This window comes from Rhinichthys klamathensis, unplaced genomic scaffold (genome assembly GCF_029890125.1).
Source record: "Rhinichthys klamathensis goyatoka isolate OS25496 unplaced genomic scaffold, OSU_Roscu_1.1 h1tg000169l_1, whole genome shotgun sequence".
In the NCBI taxonomy this organism is placed as follows: Eukaryota; Metazoa; Chordata; class Actinopteri; order Cypriniformes; family Leuciscidae; genus Rhinichthys; species Rhinichthys klamathensis.
In genome coordinates, this window is record NW_026606700.1 from 1,956,110 (window position 1) to 1,977,172 (window position 21,063).

General features: G+C 36.6%; 2 protein-coding genes across 2 annotated transcripts; both read left to right on the forward strand.

Moving 5' to 3' along the window:
• Positions 1-791: 791 nt before the first annotated feature.
• Positions 792-10,405, forward strand: si:dkey-6n6.1 (uncharacterized protein LOC100170811 homolog). The gene is made up of 10 exons (XM_056259650.1): positions 792-1,054; positions 1,654-1,785; positions 2,496-2,659; positions 3,116-3,650; positions 4,412-4,527; positions 5,181-5,313; positions 6,544-6,701; positions 6,865-7,004; positions 8,940-9,266; positions 9,545-10,405. Exons 1-10 carry the CDS (start codon positions 901-903, stop codon positions 9,723-9,725), a joined length of 2,040 nt encoding a protein of 679 aa, XP_056115625.1. The 5' UTR covers positions 792-900; the 3' UTR covers positions 9,726-10,405.
• A 1,696-nt stretch (positions 10,406-12,101) lies between these two features.
• bgna (biglycan a) lies at positions 12,102-21,015 on the forward strand. Its single transcript, XM_056259651.1, has 8 exons — positions 12,102-12,362; positions 15,243-15,504; positions 18,010-18,122; positions 18,271-18,484; positions 18,686-18,796; positions 19,866-19,959; positions 20,111-20,249; positions 20,325-21,015. Exons 2-8 carry the CDS (start codon positions 15,261-15,263, stop codon positions 20,520-20,522), a joined length of 1,113 nt encoding a protein of 370 aa, XP_056115626.1. The 5' UTR covers positions 12,102-12,362; positions 15,243-15,260; the 3' UTR covers positions 20,523-21,015.
• Positions 21,016-21,063: the final 48 nt, after the last annotated feature.

Below are 21,063 nucleotides of genomic sequence, written 5' to 3' on the forward strand. Positions count from 1 at the left end.
CAAATGTACTTTTTTTCTAGCTGGATTTAGCCTATATGCAGGGGTTCAGAATATGTAGACTTGAGGCCACATAGCAACGTCCTGGCAACGACCCACAACAGTTGAGAATCGTGGCGAAACATTGTATTAAGGTAATTTTAGTTTCTGATTTGAATAATAAAACCACGCAGAAAGAAATTGGAATGTTATTGAATGAAGTGGTTGTCATGGCAACAATGCTTGTATGCAGAGAGTTGGTCATACTAAACAGAAAGAAGCCGCATGGTCAAGCGAGGTTGCAAAAGGCAATGGAACTTGAAGAATGTCTCAGGAGTGTGGTGCCGTTGGCCCTTCGACAAACAAAGCTAGCTTTCATATCAACGGCTCCCTATGGTCCAATGTTTTCTCTGCTCTTCCATCAAACTTGCACTAGCAGTGAAGCACAAAAAAAATTAGCATATCAAGAGAGACTTAAATGAATGTTTTATTCATCAACACAAATCTGAAATCCCACACACTGAAAGTGCATCCATTGACGTCAGAACATTAAATCGTGTCAAAGATAAGATTTTTTTTCCGCTCAAGGACGCTCTAATAGTTTGTTTGGCTCTGGGGACCGATGGGCGTTTGTTGAGAGGGAAAGGAGAGGCGGTTGGTGGGTCTTCAGGGCAAATGAAAGAGGCGCTTTGTTGAAACTGTTTTCTTTTTCTTTTTTCCCTCTCACTCCCCTGCTTCCGTTCCATTCCTTCCTCCTCACTCTCTGCTCTCACCTTTGCATTTCTTTTTTTTTTCTTAGAGGGATGGGTTGAACATGATTTCCAGAGGCAGAGAATATAACTGGCCTTTCAGAAGGTGCAGCCCTCAGAGTCATTGAGACAGCTGTCTCAGCCAGACCTGAACTGACTCAAGCATACATTCACAATGTACAAGTCTTTAGCTTTGTGTTTGTGCCTGTGTTTAGCGCTTTTAGCAGCTGAGGGAAAACGGGAAAGAGGAAGAGGAGAGAGACAGAGGAGCTCCAGGCGCTTCTTGTCCGCTGAGGATGCGCTTGAGTATGATAACCCTTTCCTTCCTGGTGAGCAATGCTTATAGCATTTTATTTAAGTAAGAAAATATTTTCTAATATTGTGATTTTATATTAAAATGTATATTTGTATTCATATTTATTGTGCAGTTGTTACTGTTGAAAAGTAAGTGGTTATTTAATTTAAGCAACAAAAACAAAATTGGATATTTAAAAGAAGATATATTTATATCTATTGCACAATTGTATTCGCCAAAAAAAGAAGTGGTTATACTGAGTTATGTTGAGTTAAGATGAATAGTCTTATAAATGTATGAATGGCATTGCATTACAAAACATCAAATCAAGTGGCATTTATTTGACAGATAACACAAACACATACTTTTCAAGCTGAAGCTACACCATTGTGAACTTCAAGGAAACTGACATCATACATCCACTAAAAATATTTTTTTTATATTATATTATTATTGCCACATATTTAATCCAAAGATATTAATGCATTTTAAGTTTCTGATTACTTGTTGTATTATTATAATATATTATTTTATACTAATGCAATGACATTTATGCATTTTATGCGTCCCAATTATTTGTTGGAGCCACTGTGTGCTGATTTCTGAAATTCTGTATCTGTGGATACATGCCAGGGCGTAGCAGCCAGTGCTTGGTGAATGGGATTTCTCTGTTCGAGGGGGCTGTCTGGTCTCCAGAGCCTTGCAGTGTGTGCCAGTGTAAAGGTGGAGCAGCGAGCTGTCGAACCGTCCCCTGCCCGGCCAGAGGTTTGGAAACCACCATATCTCTCTTTCTCACCGCATTCACAGTCTGCTTGATTGCGCCCTCAGAGTGACAACATCAGATCTTCTAATCTATAATCTACATTCTTTATTTTATATTTCTTACTACCGTTCAACTACTTTAACTTTTTTTCTGCATTTATTTGATCAAAAATACAGTAAAAAATAAAAATAGTAATATGCTGAAATATTATTACAATTTAAAACTGTTTTCATTTTATATATAAATATATATCATTACTCTGTCACTTAATCTTTCAGAAATCATTGTAACATGCTGATTTAATAAGAAGAAAGATTTCTTCTTATTATCAATGTTGATTGTTGCGCTGCCTAAGATTTTTCTCGAAACCGTGATAAATTTTTTCAGTATTCTTTGATGAATAGAAAGTTCAAAAGAGCAACATTTATTTGAAATAGAAATCCTTTTAATGTAACCTTGCTGAGCCCAAATGTTTGAACGGTAGTATATGTTCCATTCTTTTTTTTTATTGTTTTTTGGGGTTCCAATGAAATAGTAGTTGGAATAGCAATTTGTTGTTAGCGCTAAAGAAAACGGTGGGCATCCCTGTGGTGATGCAGGTGGGGAATTATGTGAAACATCGGCTCTTAGTGTGGTGCTCGGAAAGGTGCCATAAGGGAGTGGGATGCTTGGTGGTGGATACTGATTTTTCTGTTTGCCACACCACGTCTAGCTTCACCCACCCTGAAGTCTGTGGCCAGTAAAACCAATCCAACCTCTGTGGGGAAAACAAGCTTGAAAAACAGACTGACAGGAAATGGAAAACCACCTGTGGGGACGGAGGTTCTGGAGGTGAAGCCAAAGAAGAACAAGATGGTGGTCGCACCAGCGAAAGAAGTATGTAGATGTGCATGTTTGCCTTTAGATATGTATGTGCTGGTCTTAACTGGTTTAGGATATTCAGGCCTGGTTTCACAGACAGGGCTTAGATTAAGTCAGGATTAGGTCTTAGTTCAATTAGGACATTTAAGTAGCTTTTATAAACATGTCCTAGAAAAAACATTGCTGGTGTGCATCTTAAGACAAAACAATGCTACTGACATGTTTTAAGATGTGTCAGTGCAAGTTGCTCTTAGTTAAAACAGCTCAAACATGCATTTTAATCTGGGACTGGCTTTAAACCTTGTCTGTTAAACCAGGGGTCAATCTGCTATCTTAGTCTGGTTTATCTGGTGCTCAGCTGATTTAACAAATGAAAGTACATAAAACCAGTAAACTAGACTAAGAATAGCAAAACAATCTAGGTTAGGGTTAAGCAGATTTGACCTCTTTTAATTGTTCTTTTTTATTCAGCCATCCTCAAATGTCCCTAAGAAGCAAGTAAAGAAAAACCAGGTGACTTTGAGTCTGGATCCTGGAAAATTGCATAAGACCCCTTTAATACCCAGAGAACATCAATATATGAGACCAATCCATTTTGATAATGATGACCACGATGATGACGACTATCTGGAGGACGACAGTGACAGCGATGATGATGACGATGATAACAGCAGTATTTCAGTGTTCAGATCTGCTGTTCGCCCTGTAGCAATCGAAAGACGAGTAATGTCGCCCACACTGAAACCCTCTGTACCACGAGCAGAACCGGCCTTTGCTCTTCCTACAAGAAGATCTGTGCTCCTGCCTGCTGGAAGGCCGCTGCCAGCCCCCAGTGGGCGACCGGTGGATCGAGATATTGGCCGTCCAGTCTTCCGCACCTCTGTTCATATGGAGTCTCTTCCAGCAGGCTGCTTGCTTTCAGAGTCTCTTATCGCCTGTGGAAACACTCGCCTTACCCAAATACCCTTCATCAGAGATCCAGGGGTCAGGAGTCTCTTTCTTGCAGGTGAGGTGAGAGCAATTCATCTTGCTCATCAGGGCTAATAGTACACTACAAAAATATTTGTTTTTATTATCATCATACTGTATATTATACACATACAGTACATACTTATATATATATATATATACTCCATAATACTTTATATACTCCAGTCTTCAGTGTCACATGATACTTCATAAATCAGAAATTGCTGCTCAAGAAACATTTCTTATTATTAACAGCGTTGAAAAGAGTTGTGCTGCTTACATTCTTGATGAATATAATAAAATCTTTAAAAATCTTACTGACCCCAAACTTTTGAATGGTAGTAGATAAAATATATATGATAAAAAAATTGTCACATTGTGAGATATGAAGTTGTGACAATCACAAATTGTGAAATGTTAAGTCACAATTATTAGATATAAAGTCAAAATTGTGGAATATGATGTTTTTTTCTAACATTATTAAATTACTTTTTGGAAACTATTTATATAAAACTCACTAAATTGTTGTAGATTTATGTGTAAAACATATGAACATTTTATTTGGTTGTGCAAATGACAGTGAAACAAAAATGTATCTTTAAAAGGGGGTCTAGAGTCTGAAAATAGACCCCCCTTAAAGATACATTTTTAGGGAGAAAAGGTGTTGTTGGAGTTTGACAGATGTTGTTGGCAGTGTCATACTGGTTGTCCATCTGAGGTTTTGTAGAAGTGCAAACAGAGCTTACCGTGATCCAGAAAGAGGTGGAAAATTACTCATGACTTCCTGGTGTTTTGCAGATAACAAAATCAGCAAGATCCCAGCACATGCTCTAGCAGGTCTTCCCAACTTGGAGTGGCTCGACCTCAGCAAGAACAAGCTGGATGATTTCTCTTTGGGACTGGATGTGTTTCAGGTGAGATGCAGTCAAGAAACCCTTATTAGCAAGTGCACTGAAACATCTCAACATCTCACTCTGTTTGTATCTTAAAGATCACATAACAATGGCTGTGATTTTTGTTTAAACTCGAATAATATTCTGAGCAGAGCAATATAAATATGCAAAAATGGATAGACTGCTTTGTGATCTGTTATCTGTTACAATGGTGAGTTATCAGGCCTTATGGTGCCGCACAGTGCATGCTTGATATTTAGCAAGTAGCTGACGTGTTTTCGCAAGATGTCGGGTCTGACATCACCGAGAAAATTCTCACCAGGTTGCTGCAGTGAACAGGAATTTTCATCCAATAGATATTACCCCTTAAAAAGAAACGCAATCATTTTTTACCTTTTTCTCACCTGTGTGCCATTTCAACTGGGCGCCAAGCACAGGATTTTACAGGTGACATGTATATGACACAGAGCAGAATAGTGTTTTTTTCACATGTTCGCTGCACCTCAGTGTTTACCTGTGCTCGGTTGCATGATCGGGAAATGTCTGTTCCTCATGCCAGATGAACTCTGAATATCTGTGTTGTGTAACTTTTGCTTCTGTGACTTGCAGAAAGCTTTGAAATATTTCCAGTGTGGCTTTGACAGTGTTATGAGTATCTTCTCGGCCTGTTGCAGAACTTGACGAAGCTCAGGAGGTTAAACCTTGATGGAAACAACTTCACTAAAGTGCCGGCTCTCCCTCCCTCACTGTTGGAGCTGAAGATCAACGATAATAAACTCAGTGGTCTCACTCCCCACAGCTTTAAGGGTAAACACACAACCACAGTGTCCGTATGAACTCACTATCCAACACTCAAGTCCAGTAAAAGATCTGTTTTTCATTTTAGGGGTTAATCTGGGCATTTTAAAATTACTTTTATCTACTTCCCAGTTAGTTTTAGCTTTATCCAGAGTGATTTATGGTACACTAACTATAGGGCAAGAAAATTCACAAATTAGATCTTTTTAATGTTTTCTTCATAGATGGATGTGAGGTTACATGGAGAGAAAATTCCTAAGAAAAAAGACCCAGTAATCTAGAGTATTGTCACGTACTGCTCTGAGACAAGAAGGTTGAGGATCCAAATGCTGTTTATTTAATAGGGACAATCCAAACACGTAATCCCAAATGCAAGGTCAAACACAGGCAGTCCAATCAATCAAACAAGCTGGTAGGCAGGGAGCACAGGCAAGAAATGCAAAACCAAGAGACATATGACCAGGAAATGCTCAGAGATGCAGTGTAAACAACTAACAAGACTTTGCAGGGAATGAATGTGAAAACCAGGCTTATATGGGGTGAGATAATCAAGGTAAAGACATAGAGGTGAATGGGATCATGGCTGATTAGTCTGGGCAAAGGATTATGGGAAATGTAGTTTGTGGATGTGTGGTGATTGTGCGAGTTGGAGTGCCCTCTGATGGTTATCCTGGGCACTCTCACTGGTAATCGTTAAAAGTATAATATACAGTTTCAGTCATGTCTCAAAAGGTGCTCAGATTTGCCAAGATACCAAAATTGGCAATCAAAAGTCAGAGATTTCAGTCTGAACTCAAACATTTCTCATCAACAATTGTCTCATTTGTTTCTTTGTATCACATTTTCCACAAACATATTAAGCAGCACAACTGTTTTCAACATTGATAATAATAAGAAATATTTCTTGAGCACCAAATCAGCATATTAGAATGATTTCTGAAGATCATGTGAAAATTCAGCTTTTCCATCACAGGAATAAATTAAATTAAAATATATTAAAATGAACAGTTGTTTTTAATTGTAATATTATTTCACAATATTACTGTTTTTACTGTAATTTTGATCAAATAAATCTTTCAAAAGCATTAAAAAATCCTACCGACCCCAAACCTTTTTACTATACAGTAGTGTAAATTAAACACAACTGAAACCGCTATTAAAGAAATACTGGTAAATACTGACAAACTAAGAGTAATTTCTATTTTCTGGCGATCTAATGTTATTTATTTTCTTCCTCAGGTCTGTCACAGCTGCTGACACTGGAGTTGGAGGATAATTATTTCCATGATGGAAATGTCTCTCCTCTGGCCTTCAAACCTCTGAAGAGACTGATTTACCTCAGGCTGGATGACAATAAATTCAGAGCTATTCCCTCTGGCCTGCCTGCATCAGTACAGGTCAGTCACATTTTGTGTCTGAAAAGCACTAAAGTTGTAGAACATACATACTATATACACTGTGCAAAACATGAACTAGATTTTAGTTTGGTGACTTAAAAATTACATTTAGTTTTGGAGTGTAATTGATAATGGAGTGTTGTTGATTTTGTAACTCCTTCAGGAGCTGCATCTGTCTGACAACAAGATAGAGGTTGTCCATTCAGGGCTCCTCAACAAGACCACAAATCTGAGAGTCCTGAACCTCAGCCATAACCGAATCCGAGAGGACCGCATTCATCCAAGAGCATGGATACACTTGCTGTGAGTTCAGATCTCTTTCTCACTTTCTCTCTCTCTCTGCTGTTAGGTGCCATCTTGTGGACAGTTACTGTAATGCATACAAACAGGTTCAGGAACACTTACTAAAGAGATGGAGCAGTTACATATTGTATAAAACTAATAATTGTATTTCAAACCTAGACTATAAAGACATGTGTATAGTACCATATTAATATGCATTCATACTTTATGATGCTTATTGCAAAGACATTCAAATAATCATTATTGATGTACAGAGTCATATAATTGTACATTATTTGATCAAAGATACAGTAAAATTGTGAAATATTATTACAATTTAAAATAACAGTTTTTTTATTTTAAAATATTTTAATATATAATTTATTCCTGTAATGGCAAAGGTAAATTTTCAGCAGCCATTACTCCAGTCTATATTTTTATGGAAATCAATTTAATGCTTCTTTTAATTAATATAATGCATCTTTTCGGATTTTTCTTCTTTAATTTTTCTTTCAAAAACAAAAAATCTTACTGACTAACCTTTTGAAAGTTGTGTACATTTTAATGTGGGAGATGCAATGGAAAAAAGTTATATATTCCAAACTTTAATAGTATAACTTAATTTATATGAAAATACCAATATATTTTTTTAATGCAAATCATTTTTTTTTATTATTAATGTAAGATCAAATCAAAATTTGCAGACACCCTGCTCTAAACTTTCGAAATACATAAAGATATAACTATGGATTAAATATGTTCACTTTATCAGATCCATTGGCTCCTGGTTGATGATATGTTGGGCTGTGAGTTCAGGCACCAAGACTTTGAATCTAGCTTGTGAGACTGTGAACAAAAACATACACTTTCACTTTTGGAAAAGATTGTCATAATTTAATATTTAATATAGTATATAATTAATTCCACCGGTTTCACAGACAAGGCTTTACTACCAGACTAAAATGCATGTTTGAGCTGTTTTAACTGAGAGCTACTTAAAATATCTTAAAATTAGTCAGTGCCATTGTTTTCAATCAAGATCCACATCAGTAATACTTTTTTTCTAGGGCATGTCGATAAAAACTACTTAAAGGGATAGTTCACCCAAAAATGAAAATACCCCATGATTTACTCACCCTCAAGCCATCCTAGGTGTATATGACTTTCTTCTTTCAGACAAACACAAGTTATATTAAGAAAAATATCAAGCTCTTCCAAGCTTTATAATGGTAGTGAATAGTGTCCTGATTTTGAAGTCCAAAAAGCGCATTCCATCCATCATAAAAGTAATCCAGACGGCCTACGCAAGTCGACTTACGCCACAAGAGTAACCCCTGACGCGATGAATGACATAGGATGTAGGAGTAGCGTAAGCTTTGACGCCTCTCGCAGTTCAAACAAACGGGGCTGGGCAAAAAAACTCAAGCTCCTCTTCTCTTTTATCGAAATCCTGTTAAATTTCTCTTTAAATATTCTCGTTTTCAACTTCTAATTCATGACCGGTTCGTCAATACGTCATGCGTCAGGTCAGGGGTTACTCTTTCGCCGTAAATCGATGCGTACGGCCGTCTGTCGGAACGTTATAAATATGGATATTTTTTAATTAAAGGGTTAATAAAGGCCTCGGAGCCGTGTGGAGTACGTTTATGATGGATGGATGCACTTTTTTGGACTTCAAAATCTCAACCCCCATTCACTGCCATTATAAAGCTTGGACAATCCAGGATATTTTTAACTATAACTCCGATTGTATTCGTCTGAAAGAAGGTCATATACACATGGGATGGCTTGAGGGTGAGTAAATCATGGGGTAATTTAAATTTTTAGGTGAACTAACCCTTAAAAGGCCAAATCCTGGATTAATCTAAACCCTGTCTGTGAAACCAGGCCATTATATATATTATAAAGTGTTTCAAAACTGTTTTGAACCATCTTCAAAAATGCCTTTATCCACAGAAAACTGGAGTATTTGGACCTTTCCCATAATAAGCTTGTTCACGTTCCCTCTTTCTTGCCGGCTGGTCTGCGGCAACTCATCTTGCATCATAACCAAATTGAGCGCATTCCAGGCTATGTGTTCGGCCACCTGCGGCCTGGTCTGGACTCGCTTCACCTGTCTTACAACCGTCTGCGTGAAGACGGGATAAATGAAGTGTCCTTCATGGGCCTGTACAACTCACTGACTGAACTTCTGTTGGACCATAATCAGCTCAGATCCATCCCACGAGGCATTCTACAGTTAAAGGCTCTGCAGCACTTAACACTCAACCACAACTACATCAGGTTATTGAATCTATCCATCTATCCATCTATCCATCTATCTATCTATCTATCTATCTATCTATCTATCTATCTATCTATCTATCTTTTCAGACTTAGGCCTGCATCAAAGTTTGTCTACAAACTTTACTATCTTGTTGACTCTACATTTACATGGAAAAAAGCCATACTGCTTAGTATGTTTATACATATACATTTATTTTGTCCACTTATAGGAGTAAAAATAGTCTTCTTAAACGTCATAATGGAGAGTGTTTTTTACCCTGATCTTCTCCCTATAGCTACATCACTATGAACTCATTGTGTGACACCACGGCCCGTGAGGACTCCCTGCTGGTGTCTGTTCACCTGGAGTACAACCTGATCGACCGCCGCCTCATTCCCCCCACAGCCTTATCCTGCATCAAAACCTACCAGAGCGTCCTTCTGCGGCCACAGAGATACGAAGAGCACCAGAAATGAAAGGCTTACAGAGCTTCGAGTTTACAGAGCATATTAATTCAAGCCATAATTCAGAGATTTAAGTGAAGTAACAATACAAATGCTCTTCCCTTTTTTACACTAGAGGCCTTTCATTATGTGTTAGTTGTGTTTTTGGGGTGTTCTGACAGTCTTTTTTTCTGTCTCAATGGGGCCACACATGCACATGCATTTTTTTGTGCCTTACTGTAATTAAACTCTACTGTAGGCATTTGTTGTTTGACATTAGCATCAGCTGTGTTCATTGTTCATAACAGATTTGCAGGGGTCTGTTAGCACAGATTTACATTTACATGGAGCATCTTTTCTGTCTGTTGTAGTTGTTTTACGTTATCATATCTAATGTCTGTCGTCTTGTTGTCTTTTACACCTGTATGTCTGCAATTTACATTTTTTTTATAAATCAAACTTGCATGTGCAAAGATTCCTTTCTTCTTTTTTTAAAGTATATGCAATAGTTTTTTTTATATATACCTACTTATACATTATTTATTTTTTTGATTGAACTGCTTTGAATACATTTTTTATTTTAATACTGTTTTAACATGGTTTTCAGTAGCAGAAGGGTTTGACTTTTACAATTCAGGTTTGTGTTACTTTGTTGTCTGTACGTTTGTATTCTCTTATTTACAAACTACAATAAAGTTGAGAGGTGACAGAATTCATCTGGGATCAAAAAGATTTATTATAATATTATAAGCACATCTCTGGTGAAAATGAGGCACTTGTGTCCTGCAGTTCTGCTTCAAGGAGTTAATTATTCTCACCATTTAGTGTGTTCTCTGCTCAGTGCATCTGAATTTCACATTTGTCCACTAGGGGGCGGCGGTAAACGTAAAGCTTAAAAATATGTATTTATTTGGTAAAAAAAGGAACAACATTAAAAAATATATTTTATTAATTGCAAGATAATAATGTATTGACAGCCATACTTTCTGGATTATTACTGGTCTATCTATTTACTGGTCAGTTTTTGTTTGAAATGTAAATTAATTGATGCTAACTTCTTGCTTGTTGAACTGTTGCAATTGTTACCCTTATTTCTTGATCCCGTAACGGCGTTTACTCCAGTCTCTTCACCGTGGGTAAAATAAATAAAACACGGGTTACAGTGGTGATAATTCACGTTTCTGCTTTAATCAGAAGCATCGCCATAACAGCATGAATATGGCTGTTATGGCGGTTATGTTGTGCTCCTGCCCTTAAAGGGGCAGGAGCACAACATAACCTCTACACAAATATATATAAAACTATGCATAATAAAAATAAAAATGTATGAAAATAGATTCATACATTCGATTATTAGTGTTTAACATCTGTTTCTTTTTCCCCAAATAAAATAATCAATTTACAACTAGTGAAATAAAATAGCACAAAGTAATGGACAATCAAATTTAAGGTTACACAATTAATAACTGCAGTATCACTCTTGCTTTTTCGGGACATTGCTTTGTTCTAACAGAAACGGACAGCACAGAGCATCAACGCAGTGCTGAGTTGCACTTTCATCATTCTGTCTGTATTATGACACTGACTATAGCACTGGGCAGTGGCGCTCTCTGGTTGCTCTATTTCTATCCAGAGGAACTCTTCTCTTAAAGTGGTAACTTGCTGCCACAAGTGCTTCTTTTTCTACTTCACAGCAGGACTCTGTCTCAGATTTATTTTCTTTGGGCCGTCCCTACATTGATTCTCTGCTGATGTATATATTATTTCTGTGACTGCTCTTCATTTCCAGGGCGTGGACCGTGTCCTAAACCATGAAGAAAAACTTCCTTATATTAAAAGAGCATATCCTGGAGTAACACCAGTCTTGGGAAAACCTGGAAGTCTGTGGCAAGATGTATTCATTGTGCATGGCTCATGTCAAACAGAGATCAATGTAAACACAACATGTATTTTAAAGCATCCATCCATCCATCCATCCATCCATCCATCCATCCATCCATCTATCTATCTATCTATCTATCTATCTATCTATCTATCTATCTATCTATCTATCTATCTATCTATCTATCTATGATTGGCCTAAAACCTTTAAACTAATTAAGACTGAAGCCAATATCAAAGTTTGTCTACAAAACTTTATATAGTTAATATTATTGGTCTGAAGGAAAAACGACTTCACATTTTAAATCTATTCATCTGTTTGTCCCATTTCATTACATCTCATTTATATATGCAGAAACTAAAGTTTTGTGGATGGATACTTCATTAAAAATATGTATCCTGAATGTTCAGAAAAGGGTGATTTCAAATGAAATGTCTTAATAGGTATAAAAATAACTATGGTAACTATAGTATTTTGGAGGAATTACCAGCCCACACACTCACACTATCTAACTCCCGCTCTCTCTCACTCACCACCCAAAAAGAAGGAGAAAAACAGTGGGCGGGAAAGACAACTTAAGTGGGAATGTCTCAAATACACAATTTTTTCCCTCTTTTTGCAAGCTGTCCTGTGTTTTGAACTGCAGGTACTGTTCAGTGCTGAGTGACTGCTGGCAGCCAAGGACCTAAAAGACAGTCATCCAAAACAATGGTCAAACCATAAAATCTGTTTGCCATCAGACATCTCAAAAAAGAATAAATCATCTCTGAATAAATCTTGCACATCAGGTAAGATGCTTTGATGATCTTATTTATTTTTCTGACATGTTCCCTGTTCAGTTTTGTGCACCTGATGCACGGCAACTTAATTCATCTAAATCTGTTATGACCAGTTACATTCTTTGAAAAGCTTACAAAGCTTTTTTGAGCTCATTTAAAAAAGAAAAAAGGCTGCTTTAAAATCCTTGAGAAATGTTGTGTTGGCATCAGCTTTATGAGTCACTCAGTCATCCACGTCAACTCTGTAATCTTGACAGCATTCAGTAATGTAGTCTTTAATTAGCTCATCTCATCTCTCTAATATGCGATGTAAATCAGCTTTGCATGACCATTTGGCATCATTTTGATATTGTACATTTTTGAAGAAAAAAGCCAGACACCTTAACATTCTTAGTTGTCCGTTAAGATATTTTTTCAAAAGAAATGAAGACTCATCTGCATCAAACTCATAAGTGGGTACAGACTGCTTAAGACGAAGGCAAAAACTTTTAAGAGCTGGTAAACGAAAAAAAAAAAAACCTTTTTATTCATTAGTACTTTTATTGTACTGTTAGTAGAATTGTTCAGTGGTCAAAATCAGGCTGTGCACCATCATTTTATGCGTTTTTAAATGAGGTCTTCCAGTTTATTACATAACATTATTGTCATATTTTAAGAGGATGATTTTGGTACATTCAGTGTCTTTATTTCGGTGCATGAATCAGGGTGTCTCTCCAAAAACAATCTGTTAAACTTGCCAGTAATGTGGTTCTTCTGCCATTCTGTGGTAAAGGGTGTGGGAGTGAATTTAGAGAGAGAGAGAAAGAGCTCAGAGGCAGTTTAAAACCACACGCACACGTGGCACAAAATAAAACTAGTTACTGCGGATCTGGACGGTCACAGAATGGAATAAAATATGTGGATCAGTGTGTCTGCACATTGAAATGAAGCAGTCTTATTTTAGTATTATTTATATAGTTTTATATTTTGAATGAGCTTTGATTTCATTTTAATTTGAGTTTAAGTTTTAATTTTGTTTAGTGCTTTTGTCATTTTTATATATATATTTTATTACTATTTAGCTTTATTTTTAAGGCAAAATTTCAAATTTTCATATAAGTTTTTTAAGTTTATTTTTTCACCTTATATTTATTTTTTATTTTATTTTAATATCTTCAGTTTTAGTTTTTGTTAACAATAACACCACTGGACGTAAATAGCAAAAATATCACATATGAAATCTCTTTAATATCTCAATTGTTTATAGACAATAGTGAGATTAAAAGGCGAGCATATTGAGATTTGCTTTCTTCTCAAAACTTTCTCTTAAAGGTAGGGTAGACAATTTCAGACAGGCTAGCAATAGCAAGCTAGCTTTAAAACTAAGCGTAAGATCCCACCCGTCTCCAAAGTCACACCTCATTCAAAACACATGAACGCACACTGCAGAGTCTGCAAAGCGTCACGAGACGAGAGACGACGTTAAACTACCTCATGTCTCAAAGCACAATAACACTACAATATAATGAACGAAAACAACTTAAAGAGCGCTGACCTGTACCACCTGACTTCTGCAGATTCATTTCAGCGTTGATAGTGTTGATATAGAAATACGCATAAATCCGAGTCTGAGGACGTGAACAGCTGCGAACAGCAACATCACGGGTTGGCATCGTAATTGCGGTTAGGATATGGCGTGAACGCAGCATAAGCTCGTTGTTTTGGTTCAGGTGGAACTGTGAATGGCGTGTGATGTCTGCATGAGCAGGGTGTGCGGAGGTATGGAAATACATATGTTAACAGGCAGGTAGGACCATCCTATCATTGCATTCGGACCGAATACAATGATTTGATGAACATTTTTTGGTCCTGTGCCTTCCACAGAAGATGTACGTATATGTTTTAATATTTAGGCCACTTCTATTGTTGATTGCTATCAGGATGTGAAGAGAGTTTCAACCAGTATAACAGAAATTGTTTATAAAACAAATTGCCAACCATACCTTTAAGAAAAGCATCCTAAAATCTCTCCTCAAGTCTTTTCAGAAGAGATCTCAATCACTTAACCAACTGTGCTCCGATTTACCAAGATACCAATCAAAAGTCAGTTTGAATATGAACTCTGGTATATATTACTCACAAAATGATCTGAGCTATGTAATCTTTTATAGATTTATAGTCTTACTGTGTCAACAAATTTCTAATTTATTTCCATTTTTGAATCTCCTAAGGAATTTCAGACTAAACATCTGAGATTGTTGATACTTAAATGAAACAAAATCCCCTCAGCTATGAAAGAGCAACATCTAAGTAATTCAATTTTCCTCTAGGACGGAACTGCATCAGTTATTAGTGTTATTAGCGAGTCAAGTCACATAATTTATTTACATTAATTATGTACATTTGTCACATGTTTCTTCTGCAGAAGAAAATTATCAAATGCACCAAAAGGGCTAAATATATATCTCCTACTGACGTTGCATCAGTGTGGTTTCAGCTGTAATTCAGCTGGACAAAGGACACAAAAATACACTCAGATGATGTTACACCCATTCTGGGAGAGAAAAAAACTGTAAATATAGCATGAAGACAGGTTACGAAAATACACATTTGCACACGTTGATGCATCTGACCCAAACAAGTTTTCCCTGTCTCAGATTTTAGTTTTAGTTACAATGAGATATGTTCCCCGTTGTCGTTGTGGAGAGCAGATTGGTTTATTATGACTGTCAGCGAGGCGGCTGCATATTCAAAGCTTAATGAGACTGCAGGATGAAGGATTTGACCAGAATCAGCTCTTGGATGCAAAGTAGCATTTATGGTTTTTATAAAAGTGTGGAGAACAATTGTACTGCCATATTTTTAAAGTTTGCTTCTTCTACTTCTTCTGTCTTACTGTCTTTTTTGCAGATTAAAAACGTAGCAGCCATGTTGTCTGTCTGTGTGGCTTTCCTGTTTCTCTGCACTGCCCACCTGCCACTAGACTCCTCCGCCCTTCCCTTTGAGCAGAAAGGATTCTGGGACTTTGGCAAGGACATTGATGTGAAAGAGCTGATGATGATGATGAAGGACCAGGAGGAAGGGTCAGCTGTGGATCCATACCAACCTGAACATCCCACATGCCCGTTTGGCTGTCGGTGCGACCGCAGAGTCGTACAGTGCTCGGATTTAGGTGGGCTTAAGATGATATGTGTTTGCGATGGTGTCTTGGTATAGACAGACAAGATAATGACTGTTTAGTCTGAGAGGTTTTGCTTCTAGACTCAAATTTTATATGGGACGATGCAGTGCCAAAATTGTTTGCTGCACAAGCGTAAACACAATGGCCTTAAAACCGAACAATAAAAATATAGTCCCAAGAATATGAAAAATTATGACATGCACCAGATGAATATGAAAATTTAAAAAAAAATGTGTATTTGTACCAAATATAGTATAGCAATTTTAAAGAATCACACAATTAATTATGCATTTTATTATTTAATACTGTTTTTCAACAACATTATCAGAACATAGGCTATATTTTTGACCCGTTTTTAGGCTGCAACTCACCAGTTGATAACCACTGGTGTAAAGAGTGAACAAGTGAACAGTGAAAAGTTACAGGATATCCCCTGTATATTATCCATCTTATCCCAAAATTACTAGCCTGTTACATCGAGCAAACTTCAAAGACCTGCCTGTCATTTTTAGCATGATATTTAAAAAATGTAGCATGAATGAACGTGGTATGAAACACAAAGATATGAATATGAGTTACGAGTTATATGTATATAAATAAATCAAAAGTTGTGGCTCAAAGTAGGGAAAGTTAGGAGGACATTTTGGCTGAAAGCTAAATAGAAATGTCAGGTTTTAAAATCCACATCAAAGTCCTGCATGAGATCAGGATCAAATTTAGCTCAAGAACGGATACCAATTCAGACACACCGCTAATCTGGCCCTTCCACATCAGACAGCACATGTGGCGTGTGGTCAGTCACCTGAGAAGACAGACGTTCTGGTTATTCTACTCGGTACAGCAAACGTGCCATAAACTATGATGTCGGTTTCACCAGGGATGATGAATTTAAAAGCAAATGGATAATTTTTATGGATGCCAGGTACCACCCAAGCACAGCTGCCCTCTCTCCCTCTATCTCTCTTTTATGAAGTTCATAAAATACAGCTATTCTCCTCTTTTTCTCTCTCTCCACATTGTAATGTGCTACGTGGAGCCATGGTCATCTGGCTCCATCTTAATTATATGGGAAGCTCGGAGGGGAATGCTAGCACACAACAACAGAGCACAGCAAACACACAGAGTCCTGAAGCCTAGAGAATTACCAAACATTTCCAAAATTACAGCCCACTGAAAAGTTTACAAGTGAACCTGGGTAACCCAAAGACTCAGATGGTAAAAACTGAAGAAGTTGTTCCTTAAATGAGCTGCCTACTATGCTACTATAGCTACTTTCTAAAGACGTCATGTGACATGATTGGTTGAATTTTTTTTTTTTTTTTTTTTTTTTTTTTTTTTTTGATGACTACAGTGTCTAATATTATTATAAAGGTAACTGGAATACAAAATTCTGATTTAACAGTCGTGGTACGTAGCGGATGGATATTTTTTGTCATTTTCGCCATTATAGGCCTATCATTGTAACGCTGTAACGTTGACGCTGTTATACTATATGTATCAGTCCCCTCATCCGTGTTATCTTTGTTTCATAGTATTTTTCTATTACTGTTTAATCTCATGTGGTGAGCTGTGTTGTATTAAGCTGAAAGGTAAAAATAAGAGAATGTTTTTTAAGGTGTTTATTATCACAGGACGATGACTGACGTAAACTGAGACCGGCGCTACTTTCATGTCTCTCGCGCTCTCATTTCATATAAACGCTACTGGCGCCATCTGGCGTCTTAAATCATCAATTGTAGCAAGAATGACCTCAGTTGACTTCTGTTTTTATATTACTGGTGTGTTGCAGTGTTCGTCTAGCCTGGCAAGCCAGACCTACATCAAGATGTTGCACACTTTGCTGCAAAATAATTTTTGCTGCCGCTATGGTGCGTCTAGATTTCTAGGCTAGTGTTCGTCTTGTTGCTTGGCCGATTGTTTTGTACTTTGAAAAGTACTTTTTTTTCTAGGCAAAAGCTTTAAACGTTTTTACGGTTTTTTGTTTGTTTTTGTTTTTTACTGTATTGCTGTAATATCTGGCCATCAATTATAGGTAGCTTTTTACTTTCTTAATGTGACAAGTGAGACAGGATATTAAACTGGAAAAAGAATAGGGTAGGACTTAATTTTATCCACCAGTGAAATGTGGTTAGACAAATGTTGGAGGGAAGGGGCTAAAAAATAACAGGGTTTGGTGATGTCAGCTGAAATGGAAATCATTTCAGAGTTAAAGTGAATATAGGCCATATTTTAATGAAAGATTATGTAGACAAGCAGTTTTTCTCTTTGGAATTACTTGTACCATTAAATTCCACAACATAATACCAGAATGTGTATTAAGAAAGTAATTATTTTCATTCTGATTTCATGTTGAGTTTTCCACTATCCCGGAAAATATGAATAACCACTGCAACATAAAAGCCTATAAACAACATTTGATCCACAATATTGATTTTTTCCCAGACCTTATTTCTATCAATATCTATTTTTGTTTGTTTGTGCTTTATTCCCCAACAGGGTTAGGTTACGTGCCATACGATATTCCTTCAGACACACTGCTGTTGGACCTGCAGAGCAACAGGATCACAGAGATTAGAGAGGGAGACTTTAAGGGACTGACCAACCTCTATGTGAGACCTAACATATAGGCTATTTATTTTTTATTTTGCATCATAATTATTACATTTGCTGTCATTTTGTAAATGAAGTTCTAAATACAAAATTGGGATTTATGTTGTGCATTCCTATCAAAGATTCATAGCCCCTGTCCCGTTTCAGGCCCTGGTGTTAAGATATAACCAAATCTCCAAAGTTCATCCCAAGGCATTCCTTCCTTTGAAGCGTTTGCAGAAGTTATACATCTCGCACAACCTTCTGACTTCCATCCCCAAAAACCTGCCTCCATCCCTTGTGGAGCTGCGTATCCATGACAATCACATCAAGAAGGTGCCGGCATTTAGCTTCTCAGGCCTCCACAACATGCATGTCATTGGTAAGGCTGTGTGTTTGTCTGTGTGTATACTGTAAATTAGCTGTGCTAATGACATCATTTGATTCATGATGTCACCTAATGGTTGCTCACTGAGGTTATAGTCCTGTAAAGCTGCTTTTTGACAACATTTACTGATAAAAAGCTCTACATAAATAAAACGAAATACTTTATTTGTGCCTCAAACACTGGTTTATTTTGCAGAAATGGGTCGTAATCCACTCCAGAACAGTGGTTTCGAACCTGGAGCATTTATGGGCCTTAAACTGAACTACTTGCGCATTTCTGAAGCCAAACTCACTGGGGTACCCAAAGGTATTGAGAATGATGGTTCAAGTTTAATATATATTTAAGTAATTGACTATTTTGAAATAAATGTTATATATATATTTATATATATATATATATATATATATATATATATATATATATATATATATATATATATATATATATATAGCCTATAGGCTTTTTTTAAAGTTTTAATTAGTTCATGGTTTCATGAGAATGCACTATTGTATATACAGTACACAATACAGCATACAGTACCTGTCAAAAGTTTGGAAGCATTACTATTTTAATGTTTTTGAAATAATTATTTGATCAAAAATACAGAAAAAAAACAGTAATACTGTGAAATATTATTACAATTTAAAATAATGGTTTTTTATTTTAATATACTTTAAAAGATCATTTATTCCTCTGAAGGTAAAGCTGAATTTTCAGCATCATTACTCCAGTCTTCAGTGTTACATTATCCTTCAGAAATCATTCTAATATGCTGATTTATTATCAATGTTGGAAACACTTGTGCTGCTTAATATTTTATATAGCCTGTGATTTTTATAACCTGTGATACTTATTTCAGGATTCTTTGATGAATAAAAAGTTCAAAAAAGAACAGCATTTATTTAAAATAGAAATATTTTGTAACAATACACACTACCGTTCAAAAGCTTTCTTTTTTCTTTCTTTTTTTTGAAAGAGATTAATACTTTTATTTAGCAAGGATGTGTTAAATTGATAAAAAGTGACAGTAAAGATTTATATAGAAAATATTTATTTTTTGATTCAATGCTGTTCTTTTTTATTTTTTATTCATCAATGAATCCCGACAAAACATCACAGGTTAATAAAAAAAAAAAAATTAAGCACAACTGTTTTCAACATTGATAATAACTTAGTATCAAATCAGCATATTAGAATGATTCTGAAGGATCATGTGACACTGAAGACTGGAGTAATGTATTTATATATAGGCTACAGAATAAAGGTGTTTTGTTACAGAATACAAAATTCTTTTCTTCAAGGAATGTGTCCCATTATGTTTTAAATACAATGCAACTCATTCTACTCCATATGGAATGTGTTTCATTCTTGCCAGACCTTCCCAGCAGTCTCCATGAGCTTCATTTGGACAATAATCAGATTCAGGCCATTGAGTTTGTGGATCTCAGCCAGTACGCCTCGCTGCAGAGGTAAACCCTACACATTCCCAATTATTTGGTGTGATAAATATGATCAATGAAACATTTCCCTGTAGTTACACTTTTACATGGACTTTATTATGACATCAAATTTGCTTTGGGTGTCCTCTAGTGGTTAAAACCCCTCTGTCTCTGTGTCTAGGTTGGGACTCGGCAGTAACCAGATTCGCCACATTGAGCACGGTGCTTTATCTTACCTCACCAACCTGAGGGAGCTGCACCTTGACAACAACCGTCTGCCCGGTGTGCCCAGTGGTCTGCCTCAAATGAAGTATCTGCAGGTGTGCTTGTGTTTGTGTACAGATTTCTATCTAGTTCATTTACACTAAATAAACTGAACCACACTCTCCTTACAGGTTGTCTACCTCCATTCAAACAACATCACCAATGTTGGGGTGGATGACTTCTGCCCAACAGGTTTTGGGATGAAGAGGGTGTTCTACAATGGCATCAGTCTCTTTGACAACCCGATCAGGTACTGGGAGGTGCAGCCCGCTGCGTTCCGCTGTGTCAGTGACCAAATGGCTGTACAGTTTGGCAACCACAAGAAATAAAAGATGGACAAAACCAATCCAGGAGGAGAACAAGAAGAAATAGTGTCCAAAATCTGAGTAAATCAACAAGATATTTGAGTGAAGACGGTGAATATACATTCCCATGGAGGCATAATTCAGAAGAAACGTGGACTCCATTTAAACCGAAGGATTAAAGAACCACTGGTAAACGACATTAAAACGGTGCATTCAAAACTATTGATGTGTGTAATTCCCTGCTGACATTAATGAATATGTACTCCACAAAAAAATGCCTTTTTGTTCAATTTAGTTGACACAGCATTTTTGATTCCTTAATTAACTCTCTGAGATGTCTATTAACAGTTTCATTTGCTTAGTTTTCATGGATTGGATCTTTAAATAATTAGATACATTCACAGTTTGTCATTCTGTACGCCTATTGTCACTCATTCATCATGGTAATACTGTAATAAAGTGGATTGTGTTGTGGATGTTTATCATGCCATCACAAGACAGCCTACCTTAAAGGTGATTTTCTTTAATGTCAACTTTAATGAACTTTATTGTAAAGAAATGATCC